This window comes from Alosa pseudoharengus, unplaced genomic scaffold (genome assembly GCF_046254945.1).
Source record: "Alosa pseudoharengus isolate Yale_2024_CS ecotype anadromous, Long Island Sound unplaced genomic scaffold, YU_APseudo_1.1 YU_APseudo_1.1_scf_15, whole genome shotgun sequence".
In the NCBI taxonomy this organism is placed as follows: domain Eukaryota; kingdom Metazoa; phylum Chordata; class Actinopteri; order Clupeiformes; family Clupeidae; genus Alosa; species Alosa pseudoharengus.
In genome coordinates, this window is record NW_027468620.1 from 10985419 (window position 1) to 11000701 (window position 15283).

Below are 15283 nucleotides of genomic sequence, written 5' to 3' on the forward strand. Positions count from 1 at the left end.
TTTGTATTTAGAAGACGCTTTTATCCAAACACAGACTCGCAACAGCGGGTTTGGGAATCGAACCCGGACTGAACTAATTGTTCATCTCTCCCCCTCCTTTAATGATGGGTTTAGAAAATGGATGCTTGCTCACTCAACCCCAAACCCAACCCCCCACCACCCCCACCCCCCCCACCACACACACCTGTTGAGGTCCCAGAGGATGCAGGTGCCGTCTCGGCTGACGCTGATGAGGACGCTGTAAGGCTTGCAGACAAACAGACCCGTCACCTCGTCTGTGTGGCCGTACAGGTGAACCTGCGACTCCACCTCAATCTCCGATGGCTAGAGTGGCGCACGCACGCACACACACACACACACACACACACACACACACACACACACACACACACGCACACACACACACACACACACACACACACACACACACACACAGTTTATCAGAGTTTTATATCTCATCTCACAGGCTCTAAAACATGGCTTTCTAGCACAGTCACAGGCAGACACAGGTTTTGCACAGTCACAGAGGAGTTTGAGATTTAGTTAAGCCATACATTTGAAAGAAAGGGGCTGTGTGCAAGAGGGGCTCTACACTCTAGGCCAGGGGTTTTCAACCAGTGGTCCGCGGCCCACTTTGGTTCGTGAGGACTTTGCAAGTGGTCTGTGACATGAATTCAGTAATGTAGTTTCAATGTGAGAATCAGTATTTTTATTCAGTGGTGGTCCGCGGGTTGTGTAATTAGTCAGAATGGTGGTCCCTGGTTCACAATTCGTTGAAAACCCCTGCTCTAGGCCACCGAACAATACGTCAGGTGAACAGGTAAATGGTCAATAGACTGCGTTTGTATCTCATTAGGACATGTTTGAGCATGCCTGTAGGCAGCCACTCTGACTAGTCAAAGGCGATTAAAAACGAGTCAGAAAAGTCGAGACAGGACCAATCGTCAACATTTCGGTGTCCACCACTGTAGTTCATCCAAAACAAACCAGAAAAGGGACTCAAAGTGCTAAATACCGGAATTTTCCTTTAATGTTGACATGTCGACTTTAAACAACATGTTGGGTTTGGCTTCTCATCATGGCAAAAATATTTGTTTTCTTTAATAGTCTGTCGTATGTATGTGACTGAACTGACAGAAAGTCGTGAAAAAAAGTAGAATGAAATGATGTCTATCGTTCTCTATGCTTTAAGTACACTGAATTAGCAGCATGGTTGGAAAGTTGTGGAAAAGGAGGGACTAATTACAATTCAATAGATTATAATTAATTCATGACCGCCACAACCATCTTTTTAGGGTGGCATGATTTAATGAAGGACTAGTGCAGTGCCCGTTCAAACATGCCATTCCTAAAGAAAACCCGTAGCTCAATTACATGCCCACAGGTATGCCTGCTTTAAAAAATAGGATGATAGGGAAACATCATTCCAGCTAAGCATTCAATAATGAATACTGAATATTATAATATATTAGCCTATAATTAATGTGGCCTCTAATAAATTTAGGCATGGCTGCATGTGACATTTCTACAGATCAGAATGACATAATGACAACTGAGTTAAGGCTAAATGTGTTTCTTTTACGGTCTATGGGTGGAGCTCCCCTGAAACTGGTCCCCTTGGAAACAGTGCAGTGCAGCGATAAACGTCCTACGTAAATAAGCATATTTTGAAATATGCATTCAAAAATCTTCAAAATCCACGCCACGCGCGAGCCACATACGAAATCTTAGGTCAGTCTGACAAACGGTCAGCGAGATATGCGTGCCACAGACACACACACACACACAGACGCTTCTTACTTTATAGATAGATTGTGTGACATGATTCCGTGACCTCTAAATCTGATTAAACACAAAAAAAACTTTCATAGGCTGATTAATGCTTCAGATATAGCCAAAATCAGCTTCTGGTGGCCATCTTTGATGCCATCTTAAAAATGACAAGTCTTTGAAAATGATGAACTGATACTTTAGTCTGACATATATGAATCAGTGACCTCTAAATCTGATTAAACACGAAAAACACTTTTCGTAGGCTGAATAATGCGTCAGATATAGCCAAAATTAGCTTCTGGTGGCCATCTTGGACGCCATCTTGAAAATTATACGTTTTTGAAAATGATGAACTGATACTTTAGTCTGACATATATGAATCAGTGACCTCTAAATCTGATTAAACACGAAAAACACTTTCCTAGGCTGAATAATGCTTCAGATATCCCAAATTAGCTTCTGGTGGCCATCTTGGACGCCATCTTGAAAATGATCCCTTTACTGGTGTCAGATTTTACTAGATTTTTAATATGTTATTAAGTACATCTAAAGGTATCATAATCAGTTGAAAAACCTTTTGTATCAATTTTTTTGAGGTTAGGTGTTTTTTTTTTCATATATTGACCCGCCTATAGTTCTCTAACGCATTCATACACCATACACCAATCACAGCGTGTGGTTTCTGCGGGTTGGCCATGGCGCTGATAACGCTACATTCGCAAATGTATGTACATCTGGCCCTCAGTGTCTTGCTCAAGGACTCTTCGGCAGGGTCAGGAGGAGCTCGAACCAGCAACCTCCCAATTACTGGGCGCCTCTTCTCCTCCTGAGCTACCAGCAGCACAGGTACGGACATGGGGATGAGACTGGGGAGGGCGATGGGGGAGAAACGTCTGTGGAAACACTGCTGCATTTCACCATGCAACAGCTGAGGAAAATCAACAGATGCTATCTAGGCAGGCACGCACACACGCAGAGACCTTGAACAGGTCTCCTGTAGGAATCCTACAGTCTCAGAAAGCCTCTGTGGATGAATCATGCAGCAGTACATCCTCAATAGGAACTGAGCAAGCAGGAGAGAACCAGAATGAGAGGAAGAGATGAGAGAGAGAGGGAGAGAAAGAGAGAAGAGAAGAGAGAGAGGCGAGACAAAAAGATGGTAGAGAGAATTAGAGGGAGAGAAAGGTAAGCATAGATGAGAGAGGGAAAGAACAAACGAAAGAAGAGTTGGAATACAGACTGGTCTGACTGAGAGGCAGAAAGAGATGCAGAGATGTGCATGGGTCAAGACATATGGAGGTGTGCATGGGTCAAGACAGAAAGAGATGCAGAGATGTGCATGGGTCAAGACATATGGAGGTCAGAGTGCTGCATGAAACTGAGAGCAGTATGTGTGTTTATGTGAGAGAAGGAGTGTGTGTGTGTGTGTGTATGGAAATGAGTGCTAGAAAGAGTGTGTGTATGGTGTGTGTGTGTGTGTGGGGGAATGAGTGCTAGAAAGGGTGTGTGTGTGTGTGTGTGTGTGTATATGGAAGAGTGCTAGAAAGGGTGTGTGTATGGTGTGTGTGTGTGTGTGGGGGAATGAGTGCTAGAAAGGGTGTGTGTGTGTGTGTGTGTGTGTATATGGAAGAGTGCTAGAAAGGGTGTGTGTATGGTGTGTGTGTGTGTGTGTGTGTGTGTGTGTGTGTGTGTGTGTGTGTGTAGTGGTGAGTCTGTTTTTCTGGTGTGTGTTTGTCAGACGACACAGAGCCACCTGTGGGCTGAGGGAGGGAAATGTGTTTCTAGGGCAACTGGGAGAAATGACTAATGAGGCCACTACACACAGCCCCAAGTCCTCCAGTAGAGAGAGAGAGTGAGAGAAAGAGAGTAGGGGAGAGAGAGAAGGGGAGAAGAGAAGGTGATAAATAGAGTAAGAGAGAGAAAGAGAGGAGAGAGATACAGCGAAAGAAAGAGTGAGGGAAAGAGGGAAAGGGAGAGAGACAAAAGAGAAGGAGAGAGAGAAAGAGGGAGAGAGAGAAAAAGAGGAGGGAGAGAGGGGAGCCAAAAGAGAGGGGGGAGAGAGAGAGTATATGTGAGTGAAAGAGAGAAGGAGAAAGAGGGAATGAGAGTCTGGGTGAGAGATAGGGAGAGAGAGCGATAGATAAATAGAGATGCATGGAGTTGCAGGGAGCCATAATAGACGTGGGCGGGTGGGTGGGTGGGTTGTTAGAGAGGAGGGAGTAGGGGGCAGGGGAGCCGGTGTTGCCACGGCAACCTACCGTGGTGGCGGTGAAGCGGTTGCTGTAGGCGATAATGACTCCACACTTGCTGCCCGTGAACAGCTGGCACCCGTCCGATACCCAGGCACAGCTGGTCACCTGTAGAAAACAGACATTGAGAGAGAGAGAGAGAGAGATCAAAAGAGCAAAATAATGAAAACAATAGGGAAAAAGTGATTCATAAGTGCTCAGAGTACGTGTCAGACTAGACTACTGTTACTTTTAAATGGATATCCCTCATAGGAATGAAACTACTTGGGTATTATCAATGGATATCCCTCATAGGAATGAAACTACTTGGGTCTTATCAATGGATATCCCTCATACAGGGGCGCTGCTACCCATTTTTTGAGGGGTATGCAACAACAATATTGGCACCCCCCCTCCCAAAAAAAACAACTAAAGCAAAACAAAAGGCCAATCATTTACACTATTACTGTGCATTAGTGTGTATTGGATATGTTTTTAAAAGAAATGCTGCCAATTTGATGTTTAACTTGATAAGTATTGATAAATGGTGCATTGTCACTTTAAGAGAGTCTAAACGGTCCTCATAACCTCCTTTTGCCAGCTATTGTTCACAATGGATAAGGCTGATAGGCCTACTCTAGCCTTGTTTGTTTGCACCACATTGACAACACAATATTAAGTTATAACAAGGAGCCTTGTTAGGATATGGAAACATGTAATGAGTTGCTGCTAGCGTGACATTTCTGTTTGCAGTTGGCCATTAAAAGTGCAGAATGAGCATGGTAGCCACCTAGCTATCTGAATGGAATAGGCTATGTTTCAATCGGCATTATGCTTAACAAATGCTAGTTAGTCTGTTAACATTCATATTTGCAAGCCTCCAAGCACAGACGTCATCACTTTAAATCCTACCTGTTGCCTTTCACCGTCCACTTAATTAACTGCTGTTGCATCCCTTGACATGCCCATTTCCATTTCCCCTCCCTTCTTTTTCTATTTTTAGCCGCCAACAGCTTTTTTTGCTGTATCCATCCTTTTCAACAGACGGCAACTCACTACTCGTAGGCCTATCTGCTCGCTCAGCGCTGATGGCGCCCCCACTCCCTCTTCTATGTCAAAATGATGGAATCTTATGAGATACTCTAGCCTGTTAGTCCTCTAAAATGTTATAGAACATTGAGAAAATGTTGAAATGATTTAGAAATGGACAGCAGTAGCTATATATAGAAAATACCAAATATATTATTATTTTTTTTTTTTTACCATCGCTTTGGCACCCCCATGGTGCTGCGCCCCTATGCGCCGCATATAGCGCATACCCACTTTTTGCACCACTGCCCTCATAGGAATGAAACTACTTGGGTCTTATCAATGGAGTGGGAGGACACCATCAGGGTGGAGCTGCAGCAACTCTGTGGCCCTCTCCTTCTGAAGCAGAGGTGTCGGCCCTCAAACCAACCCCACAACACACCACTAGTGTGGGAGGGGCACTGATGGCCGTACCAAGGGTACAGGTGTCAGTGATAAGTGTGTGTACATGTTCATAGTGTGTGTGTGTGTGTGTGTGTGTGTGTGTGTATGTGTGTGTGTGTGTGTGTGTGTGTGTGTGTGTGTGTGTGTGTGTGTGTGTGTGTGTGTGTGTGTGAAAAAAAATACCAATCCCTCCTGGCAAAGATCAGTGATCTAGGCTATGCATGTAAGTTTGTGGCATTGATATTTGGCAGCCTGCGACACGTCCACAAACTGACTGTTAGTGGACTAAGACTGGCAGGCTACCAAAAGGAAAGTCTAAACAGCTGGCAAAATTCTGCTCCATATCAGCTGTGATAGGCAGCCTTGCTGTGTGGCGTAAGCGATGCTTTATGTACCCTTGAATGTCAAAGCTGTGTCATCTGTGAGAATATTTGAATCCATTCTGTAAGAAATTTGATTGGCAGATTCAAATAAAGAAATCAAATGTGTGTGCGTCTCACCTGGTGCAGTGGGGAGCACTGGATGAAGTTGATGGGCGGCTCGCTCTGCTTGCTCTTCAGACGCAGCATGTTGTCAGCATAGCCCCAGCTCAAGATGGCCGACCACTGGATATCTGTGCTGTGCATGCTCCTCACGCCTAGAAGGACCAGATGAGGTTAGCCTGTGTGTGTGTGTGTGCGTGTGCGCACATAGGATTGCAGACAGCCTTTGAATATGTCATGTGCATTTGCATATGTATGTGTGTGTGTCTACAGTACATGCGAATGTGAGCAATGAGCATATGTGTGTGTGTGGGGGGGCTGTGTGTTTGTGTTCCTCATCTGTAAGCATCTGCTCCTGATCAGTGTAGTCTGACAGAAATTAGGAGGTCTGTGTTTATCTCTGAGAGACCTGTCAGCGGGGTGCAGAAATCAATGTGTTTGTGTGTGTGTGTGTGTGTGTGTGTGTTTCAGCCTCCAGTCGCCACCGCACAGCTCTCGCTCTCCCTCTCATGTGTGTCTGGTGCGTCTGTTAGTTGGAGAGATTATTAGTCTATGTGCCTGAATGTGTGTGTGTGTGCGTGTTTCTGTATGCACATATGAATACTTGTTACTCTTTGAGCCTGAGTGTGTGTGTGTGTGTGTGTGTGTGTGTGTGTGTGTGTGTGTGTGCACATCTCACCCTGCTCCTTGCTGTAGATCATCATGAGGCAGAAGTTGCGGGAGAGGCCGCAGATAGCCCGGGTTGGCAGGGCGAGCAGGGAGCCGAATCTCTCGCCGTGCGGCTGGCTGAAGCAAACCACCGGGTCCGGCGCACTCGGGGAGCCCACGTACTCCCCCCACTTCAGACCCTTCACCCACGGCAACGGACTCTGAGGAAGCGACAGGCAGACAGACAGACAGACAGACCGACAGACAGACAGACAGACATAGAGACAGATAAGTATACAGACAAACAGACAGGTAGAAAGATAGTCAGTTAGTCAGTCAGTCAGTCAGACAGAGCATTTGAGTAACCCCCCCCCCCCCCCAAAAAAAAATACAGCGAGTGTGCTCTTTCGGTATGATGATCAGTTACTCTAATGCAGGGTAGATCTACGTTTTGACAGCCATACAAATTCACCTTGTTCTTGCCCCATCTGAAATGACTCCTCTACCTTTGCTGCCTCCATCCTTTCTGTATTTGTTATGTAAAAAAACGTTGTATATTATGGCACTGAAGTCTTGAGTTAGTGAATTGGCTAACAGTGTTTGTTGGTAACCAAATAGCCATTTTGTAGGCTAATCGCTGCGTAGGCTACGTGCATTCTCTCTCCTGCAGATTTGCGTTCAGTAGCCAAGTGCGTAATATTGCAAAAGTTGAAAAAATAAATGTGTTTATTGTAGCCATTAGAAAATAAATAGCCTACTATCATACTGTCAGTTGGTTACAGTGCAGTGAAGAGTTTGGAGAGTGAAGTTATAGGGCAACTTGAAGTTTTATAAAATAATTTACGAACCAGAACACATGGGCCATGACCATATGAAGCTTCTATTTCTTGCAGCTGTTAAAACACCCGCTAGATAGTTTAAATACCCACTAACATTTGTTTTTGCAGTACAGATTATTTCTGAAAGTTATTTGTCTACTAGGCCTTGCCTACTGGCTGATTTATTAAATGAGTGCTTTCTTGTTCGTCCTCCGCAAACTACAGGTGTTTCGGTAGAGAGCCATTGAATAAGCGATGCCAAGCAATTTCTAATATGTAACACTTTTTTTTTGACATTCAGCAAATATGTCCTCACTTAATTTAAGTTCCTTCGGACAATAGGACTATGTTCTACTCTACGTGGAGTTGTCCTCAGTTGCATCAGTTTTCTGATTTTGAAGGTTCTAAAATATGACGATATGCTTCACTGAATCCTTCTTGTTTTCTTTCATTTGTCCGGCTAACTTTTCCATTGAAACTAGCCATTTATGATTGATTACACAGTCGACATTCTGAAATGTCCTGCACGATCAAGGCCAAATTAACCAGTTATCACGCAGCCACTGTGTCAGCGTTTCTGATGTCAGATCATTATGTAGGATAGCCTACTAGACTGTTCTCACGTTGCAGCGCTTTACTTAAATGAAGTAGCATTAATCAATATGTGGTGCAGAGGGGGATAAATGTTGTCCCCCCCAGCGATTAAAATAATTAAGCAGAGGGGAGGATATCAAGACCAGAATCCCCCCCCCATCCCCCCCTGTATATAATGAGTGTGTGTGTGTGTCCGTACCGGGTGTGTGATCTCTTTGGGCTGCTCGCGGTTCTCCCTGAAGGCGAGCTGGACGAGCAGGCCCATGGCGGCGGGCAGCTCTCCCTCCATCAGGAGCTTGGGCGCCGCGCGGCTGATGTGCGATGCGCTGAACAGCTGCCGAGGCGTCTGCCCGTAGGTCTTGATCATGGTCTCCAGCGCCCGCCGCTGCACTGGGTCCTCCACCGCCGACACGTCCATGCCAAAGTACGTCTGCAAGGGAAAGAGTGGGGCACAGGAAGGACCAAGTCAGTTAACTATCTGCAATCAGTACATGGAGGTATTATATATAACTGGAGAGAGTGACTAAGTCCCGCCCCCATTCATTTCAATGGCCCATGCTAGGCTAGCTACTTCAGCCAAAAAAGTTTGAAATTGACCGCAGCCATTTTACAAAAATGGCGTTTCATGGGTTTTCGTTTCCGGCACCAGCTAGAATTAGCCTATTAGATTCCATGTTACAGACGGAGACAACGTAAGGTACCAGGTATGTCGTTGATGAAGATTGGACATTCCCTCAGAGGAAAAGAAGTTGTTCGGGAACGCGCTTCACCTCGTTATAAGCGCAAATTTTTTTCATTGGTTGGGATAACATTTTGGGAATGGTGGTATTTTTTATTATTATTATTATTGGTATAGGTTATTTAATGTGATGTTCATATGTGATAATAAACAATGCAAATCAATATTGAGTCATTTTAGGCTACACAAATAATGAACCCTAAATGCTATATTTGGACAGGTTGTATTACGCAATAGGCTATCCAACGAAAATTACTAAAATTAAGTAGACATATGGGATGTAAGAAACTTGTGGATAGCTTAAATATTTGCTGCACCCAGCGTGAATTTGCAGCTTGGTAAACCCGGTTAAACCTAGGCTACATTTGGAGGCAGACAAAATGAAGCCAACGCAAGTTAAACTTAGCGATAGAAGCGCACATCCCTCGGGTATTGTGGTTCGAGCAGGCAAGAGTCTGCAACTGTTGTTGGATATTTGGCTTTTGCATCGACTGGCAGCCTGGCCATTTAGATCAAATGCATATAGCCTAATCATGTCAATGTTGCAAGAAAGCAAACTAAATAAGTAATTGACATTTGTTTTTCGTTTTAAATCACTTGGGGAGACATAGGTTACATCCAGACGTTGCGTTGTCATGGACTACAGGTAGGAACTACAGCCTGTGCCTTGCTAAAATAGGCAATGAGTAGCCTAATAATTGGATATACTGTAGGTCATTGCATCTGCTAAAATGTATGGTCAGTCAGTTACCTTGTCAACCCACACATAAGGCAAATAATAGCCTAATATGACAACATTTACATTTTTCTTTTATTAACGACAAAGTCCGGTATATTACAGACTAAACCATGTAGGCATTAGGTCAAATATCAGTAGCTTAATCCAAGTAGTTAGTTGTTTTATTCGTCGTCTTCCAGAAATGCAACCAACATGGACGCGCGAGGACGCTCGTGCCCAACACTAAACTCGTGCATGAGCTGTCATCTACCAATCAGCATGTGCAAAAAATATGTCGGCGGCCAAATGCCATGCTAACTGGCTGAAGCTAACCCTTCAAATCCTGACCCCCTGAATTAGTAGGACAAAGGGTTCAGACTGACAAGACTTTATCACCTCCAGGTGCTCAAATTCAATTGTTTCCCTATGGAAATTGGCGACTGACTGTTGCAACGTGCCTCGCATTTATAAAAGCCAATGAAAGTTAAAAATATTGTAACTTTTGATTTTGCGTTTTTGTTTAAACAATGGGTCGTTGCTTAGCTGCCGGCCTTAGCTAAGACAGGGAGCTATTTAGCTGAATATAACATATCATAGCAACAAAATGTACACAATCAATTTTTTACTCTTTAACACTTGTTGGAAGACTTGTGTTTCAGAGATGAAAAAAGCAGGTCAGTGTGAATGCCTTCAAACGTATTCATTCTCTCACTGAGCTGCATTTGGGGCAGTCGTGGCCTACTGGTTAGCACTTCGGACCTGTAACCCGAGGGTTGCCCGTTCGAACCCCGACCAGTAGGCACGGCTGAAGTGCCCTTGAGCAAGGCACCTAACCCCTCACTGCTCCCCGAGCGCCACTGTTGATGCAGGCAGCTCACTGCGCCGGGATTAGTGTGTGCTTCACCTCACTGTGTGTACACTGTGTGCTGTGTGTGTTTCACTAATTCACGGATTGGGATAAATGCAGAGACCAAATTTCCCTCATGGGATCAAAAGAGTATATATACTTATACTTCTACATTTTCCTACAGCTGGTATTCCATCATCAGATGGCTGTAAAATTCTACCAACAACTTACAAAACACCGGCCTTTAACCACCAGGGTACTGCTCCCTACATATAAAAATAAACAAAACTATTCTGTTACCACCAGGGTATCTACTAAATATAAAAACAAACAGAACTGTGATTTTACCACTAGGGTACGCTCTACTTACAGAAACAGTCTACACTGCTCTTTACCCTCTAGGTATGTCTATAAAGATCTTTATTATTTGCACTAGGCTGGACTCGTATGCAGCGGAAACTGCAGGGGTCTATCCAATAATGTCCAATAGTCTATTTATAACCCCACACCTTTAGACCTGCAAAAGCATCCTGTACAGCAATTAGAGCAGGAGGTTGACTGACCGCGGGGTGGAAGACGTTGATGGCATGCACGGCGGCCTTGCCCTTCTGCTTGAGGCCGAACACCAGGTCGATCCACTGGCACAACGTCTGGGACACCTGGTCCGACTCCAGAGCCTGCCGGTGGATGAGGACGAAGAGGCGTGGGTCATTCCGGGCCCACGGCGGCAGGTTCACGTGGTTGACCCGTTCGCTGTTCTGACGCACACCAAAGTCAAAGCCTGGGGGAGCAGTGGAGGGAAAGAGAGAGAGAGAGAGAGAGAGAGAGAGAGAGAGAGAGAGAGAGAGAGAGAGAATGGAAGAGAAGTAAACAGTTTGTTTGTTGTTGTTTGATGTTTTGAACTGAGCTCCTACAAGAAACAGAATTAGTAAGTGGTATTAATGAGAAATCAAACAACGTGCAGCAAACAACAGAATCAATATTACTGTAAAATTAATTAAAAATGGCAAGCAACACCATGGCATCATGTTCAACATTTCACAAAGATGAGCTGTGCTATTTGAAAGCAAACACACTTCAAATATGTGTATATCAGATATATTAAGCTCAGTCCTGCTCTTACCTTCTCTGTTGACCAGGAACTCTGGCAGATAGAAGAACTCGGGGATGAGCTCTTTGACATCCGTCATGGACTCGTAGGAAGACAGCCTCCATGTTGTGTTCATTGAGTGGAATGTGCGGTCGGGAATATCGAAGCTCTGATCTGTGTGAGCCCAAACACAGAGAAACAAAACCTGTTCACTCTAGACCCACAGCCAGAACCTCAACAGCAGATCTCGCAGGGAGAGAGGGAGAAGGTCAACACTCCTTTATTAAACTTTAGAGAGACAGCTAGAGAAAGGAAAAGAGCAGATGGGAGAAAACGAGAAAGAGATGGAGAGGCGAAGGAGATATAGTGGTGAATTGGGAAAAAGAATCAGACGACAAAGGATTGGATCCCCCGCCCATCTTGTGTGTTGAAGGCCCCCATGAGGTCCTCAAGCTCCTGTCTGAAGACCATCCTCTTTCCAGCCAGACAGGTGTTCTTAAATATTTACAACCTCTCCCATGCAAATAGCTGCCTGACTGTTAAATAGTAGACTATAAAACTATAAAACTGAATAATTTCCTATTAGTTACCCACGTAATTTCATTTGGGCAAATTTGAACCCAGTGTGGCATTAACCAGAGGGCAAACATCACTCAAACACATGCGCACACACATGTACACACACACACACACACACACACACACACACACACACACACACACACACACACACACACACACACACACACACACACACGTACACACACACGTACACACACACGTACACACACATGTACACACACATGTACACACACATGTACACACACATGTACACACACATGTACACACGCACACACACACACACCCATGGGGTGAAGCAACTCGGGGTTTTTAGGGCAGTAAAGTAGTCCAGTGGTTATGTAAGCACCTAGGCTGGCAGAAATGGGACATTTACCGTATGTGATCTGGGCTTTCATGTGCAAAGGTGAGGAGATAAACACAGCTGCTAGGCTGAGCACGAGCAGCCGTCCGTAGCTATTTTATTACACAAACACTGGACCGAGCACTATCAGATGTAGCTATTTTATTACACAAACACCAACATGGACTGAACACTAGCCAACGTAGCTATTTTATTACACACAAACACCAACACTGGACCGAGCACTAGCAGACGTAGCTATTTTAATACACACAAACACCAACATGGACTGAACACTAGAAGACGTAGCTATTTTATTACACACAAACACCAACACTGGATCGAGTACTAGCAGACAGCTATTTTATTACACACAAACACCAACATGGGCCCAGCACTAACCGTAGGTATATTAAAATGTACAACATCTACTTAAAAAGTCAAATACATACTTGACACTTTATTAGCCTGTATGAAATTATAATCAGGTCCGTCTGTCCACCTGTGCATGCCTCTTGCACAGCTTGACAACTATTGTTCCAACTTATTCAAAGAGCGTTACTACATCTCCAAGATGACCACCTAGATCCGAATCAGGTTTCACTTTCTTTCACTTTCTTTAATGTTGCGAGATAAGGGAAAGTCACATGACTGCTCTTGTTTATACTGCAGTGTACACAGCCTCAAGTGCCAATCAATGTGGTCCACACAGCCATGAATAAGTGGACCGACATACTGTAAGCACAACAGGAGCACCTACTGGATCTTGACCTTGAAATGCAGCTGGATGTGAAGGACAAACCTTCCCCACAGCCATTACGCTTCAGGTCCATCTGGCCAAATGCTCAGTAAGTGCACATCTTAAAGGGCACGCGATCCTGAATGAGGTCACATTTGTTTATGTTTAAATTTCTTAGCAGACTATGAAGAGCAGATTATAAAATTGTTCATGTAAACTGTTTATCTGTGATGTGAATGATTAGTCTGTTTCAAGCCGCAACCTAAACTTGGTTATTTAACAACAAAATATGCTTGCCATCTTTATAACGCTGGACGCCAATGGATTTTTAATAGCCATGAAGGTGGGAGTCGGGAGCAGGATGGGGTTACCTTGGTAGGCCAGGAACATTTTGGTGAAGGGGGGCATCCTGACGAGGAAGTGGAGGACGGTGCCACTGTTGGAGTAGTGGGAGCCGTAGTGGTAGGGCTGCACTGGGGGCATGGGGTCGTCCTCACGGGCACCCTTCTTAAACTCCTCCTCCAGGTACTGCAGGAGAGGACACACACACATATAGGTACACACACACACACACACACACACACACACACACACACACACACACACACACACACACACACACACACACACACACACACACACACACACACACACACACACACACACACACACACACACACAGCTCCTTAGTCATATACCTTCCATGGACACAAGAACATGCAGAAAATCCATGGACACTAGAACATGCAAATAGAAATGCATGCATCTATTCTCAGGTCCTGCAACAGACATCAGACAGTTCAAATGTGGTAAGACTTGTGTGGTAAGACACACACACAGACACAGACACACACACACACACACACACAAACAAGCAGTCATTACCTTATAATTATCCACATAGCGATCCTCCTTCTCCTTTGACTGCACAGCTATTGGCTTGCTGAGGTTCCTGTAGAAGAGAGAACACATGATCACATGATATCTGATCCATCATGTAATAATCCCCCCTTCAACCCAGAAATTAGAGAGGGCAGGGCAATCTGGTTACAGGACTGTGTGTCTGTCTGTCTGTCTGTGTGTCTGTCTGTGTGTCTGTCTGTGTGTCTGTCTGTGTGTCTGTCTGTGTGTCTGTCTGTGTGTCTGTCTGTGTGTCTGTCTGGCTGGCTGGCTGGCTGTCTGGCTGTCTGGCTGTCTGGGTGGCTGTCTGTGTGGCTGTCTGTGTGGCTGTCTGTGTGGCTGTCTGTGTGGCTGTCTGTGTGGCTGTCTGTGTGGCTGTCTGTGTGGCTGTCTGTGTGGCTGTCTGTGTGGCTGTCTGTCTGTCTGGCTGTCTGTCTTCATGTTTAGTTAGATTCTCTCTTGGGGCAGCACATCAATAGTCTACGCAGACCTGAAGAGATTCACTCGTCATGTCTATTAAAACCACAGCTCTCACACTGTTGCTGTGCAAAAGAAACAAAAAAAAAAAAAAAAAAAATGAAATCAAACATCAAATGTGTTCACCACTTTGAGTCCTACGGGCCTTAAGAACCACCCACTCACCTCAATCATGAATAAAAACAAAGACAATTTAAACCATAAGCATGGAAACATCCTTCGCTAGTCTCTAGCACACGCGCACACAGACAGTTCTTCCTCGGATGGACGTCAGGTCGTGATCACATGCTGCCTAATGGGCATGGTCCACTTTGAGAGAAAAGCGCCACAGCACGTTTTCACTGACCCTGACATTAGTCAGACATACTCTGAACGGTAAATAATATCAAAATAAACAAATATTTCTTTTTCAAAATCGTGATGACACGCACTCCGCAAACCCATCTTTACTTTTGTGTAGCTGTAGCTATTCAGCACACAGAGATCATTCTGAATATTCCATCAGTTAGACCATAAGGATGACTTGTGCTCGCGGTACACTGTGTCCATATATTTAAGCATGTAATTGAGTCAGTACTACTCACCCACACAGCACTCTGTAGCTTCCATTCAAATGGGACTGGAAGGCAAGTGAGAGTTCAATGCCTGCGTGTGTGTGTGTGTGGCACACCTGTAGATGTTAGGATCGTGCAGGTCGAGATCTCACTGGTGTAGTGTGTGTGTGTGTGTGTGTGTGTGTGTGGCACACCTGTAGATGTTAGAATCGTGCAGGTCGAGATCTCACTGGTGTAGTGTGTGTGTGTGTGTGTGTGTGTGTGTGTGTGTGTGTGTGTGT

At 44.8% G+C, this 15283-nt stretch overlaps 1 protein-coding gene across 6 annotated transcripts in view; it reads right to left on the reverse strand.

Moving 5' to 3' along the window:
* Positions 1–15283, reverse strand: part of lyst (lysosomal trafficking regulator) — a 113689-nt gene that overhangs the window by 6222 nt on the left and 92184 nt on the right. For all 6 annotated transcript variants that reach the window (XM_076285517.1, XM_076285518.1, XM_076285515.1 and 3 more), the window contains 9 exons: positions 13957–14023; positions 13443–13599; positions 11444–11584; positions 10884–11101; positions 8216–8446; positions 6636–6825; positions 5975–6111; positions 4032–4130; positions 185–324 (listed from right to left, as the gene is read on the reverse strand). In XM_076285517.1, coding sequence (XP_076141632.1) covers positions 185–324; positions 4032–4130; positions 5975–6111; positions 6636–6825; positions 8216–8446; positions 10884–11101; positions 11444–11584; positions 13443–13599; positions 13957–14023 — 1380 coding nt within the window. The remainder of the gene's footprint in view (positions 1–184; positions 325–4031; positions 4131–5974; positions 6112–6635; positions 6826–8215; positions 8447–10883; positions 11102–11443; positions 11585–13442; positions 13600–13956; positions 14024–15283) is intronic.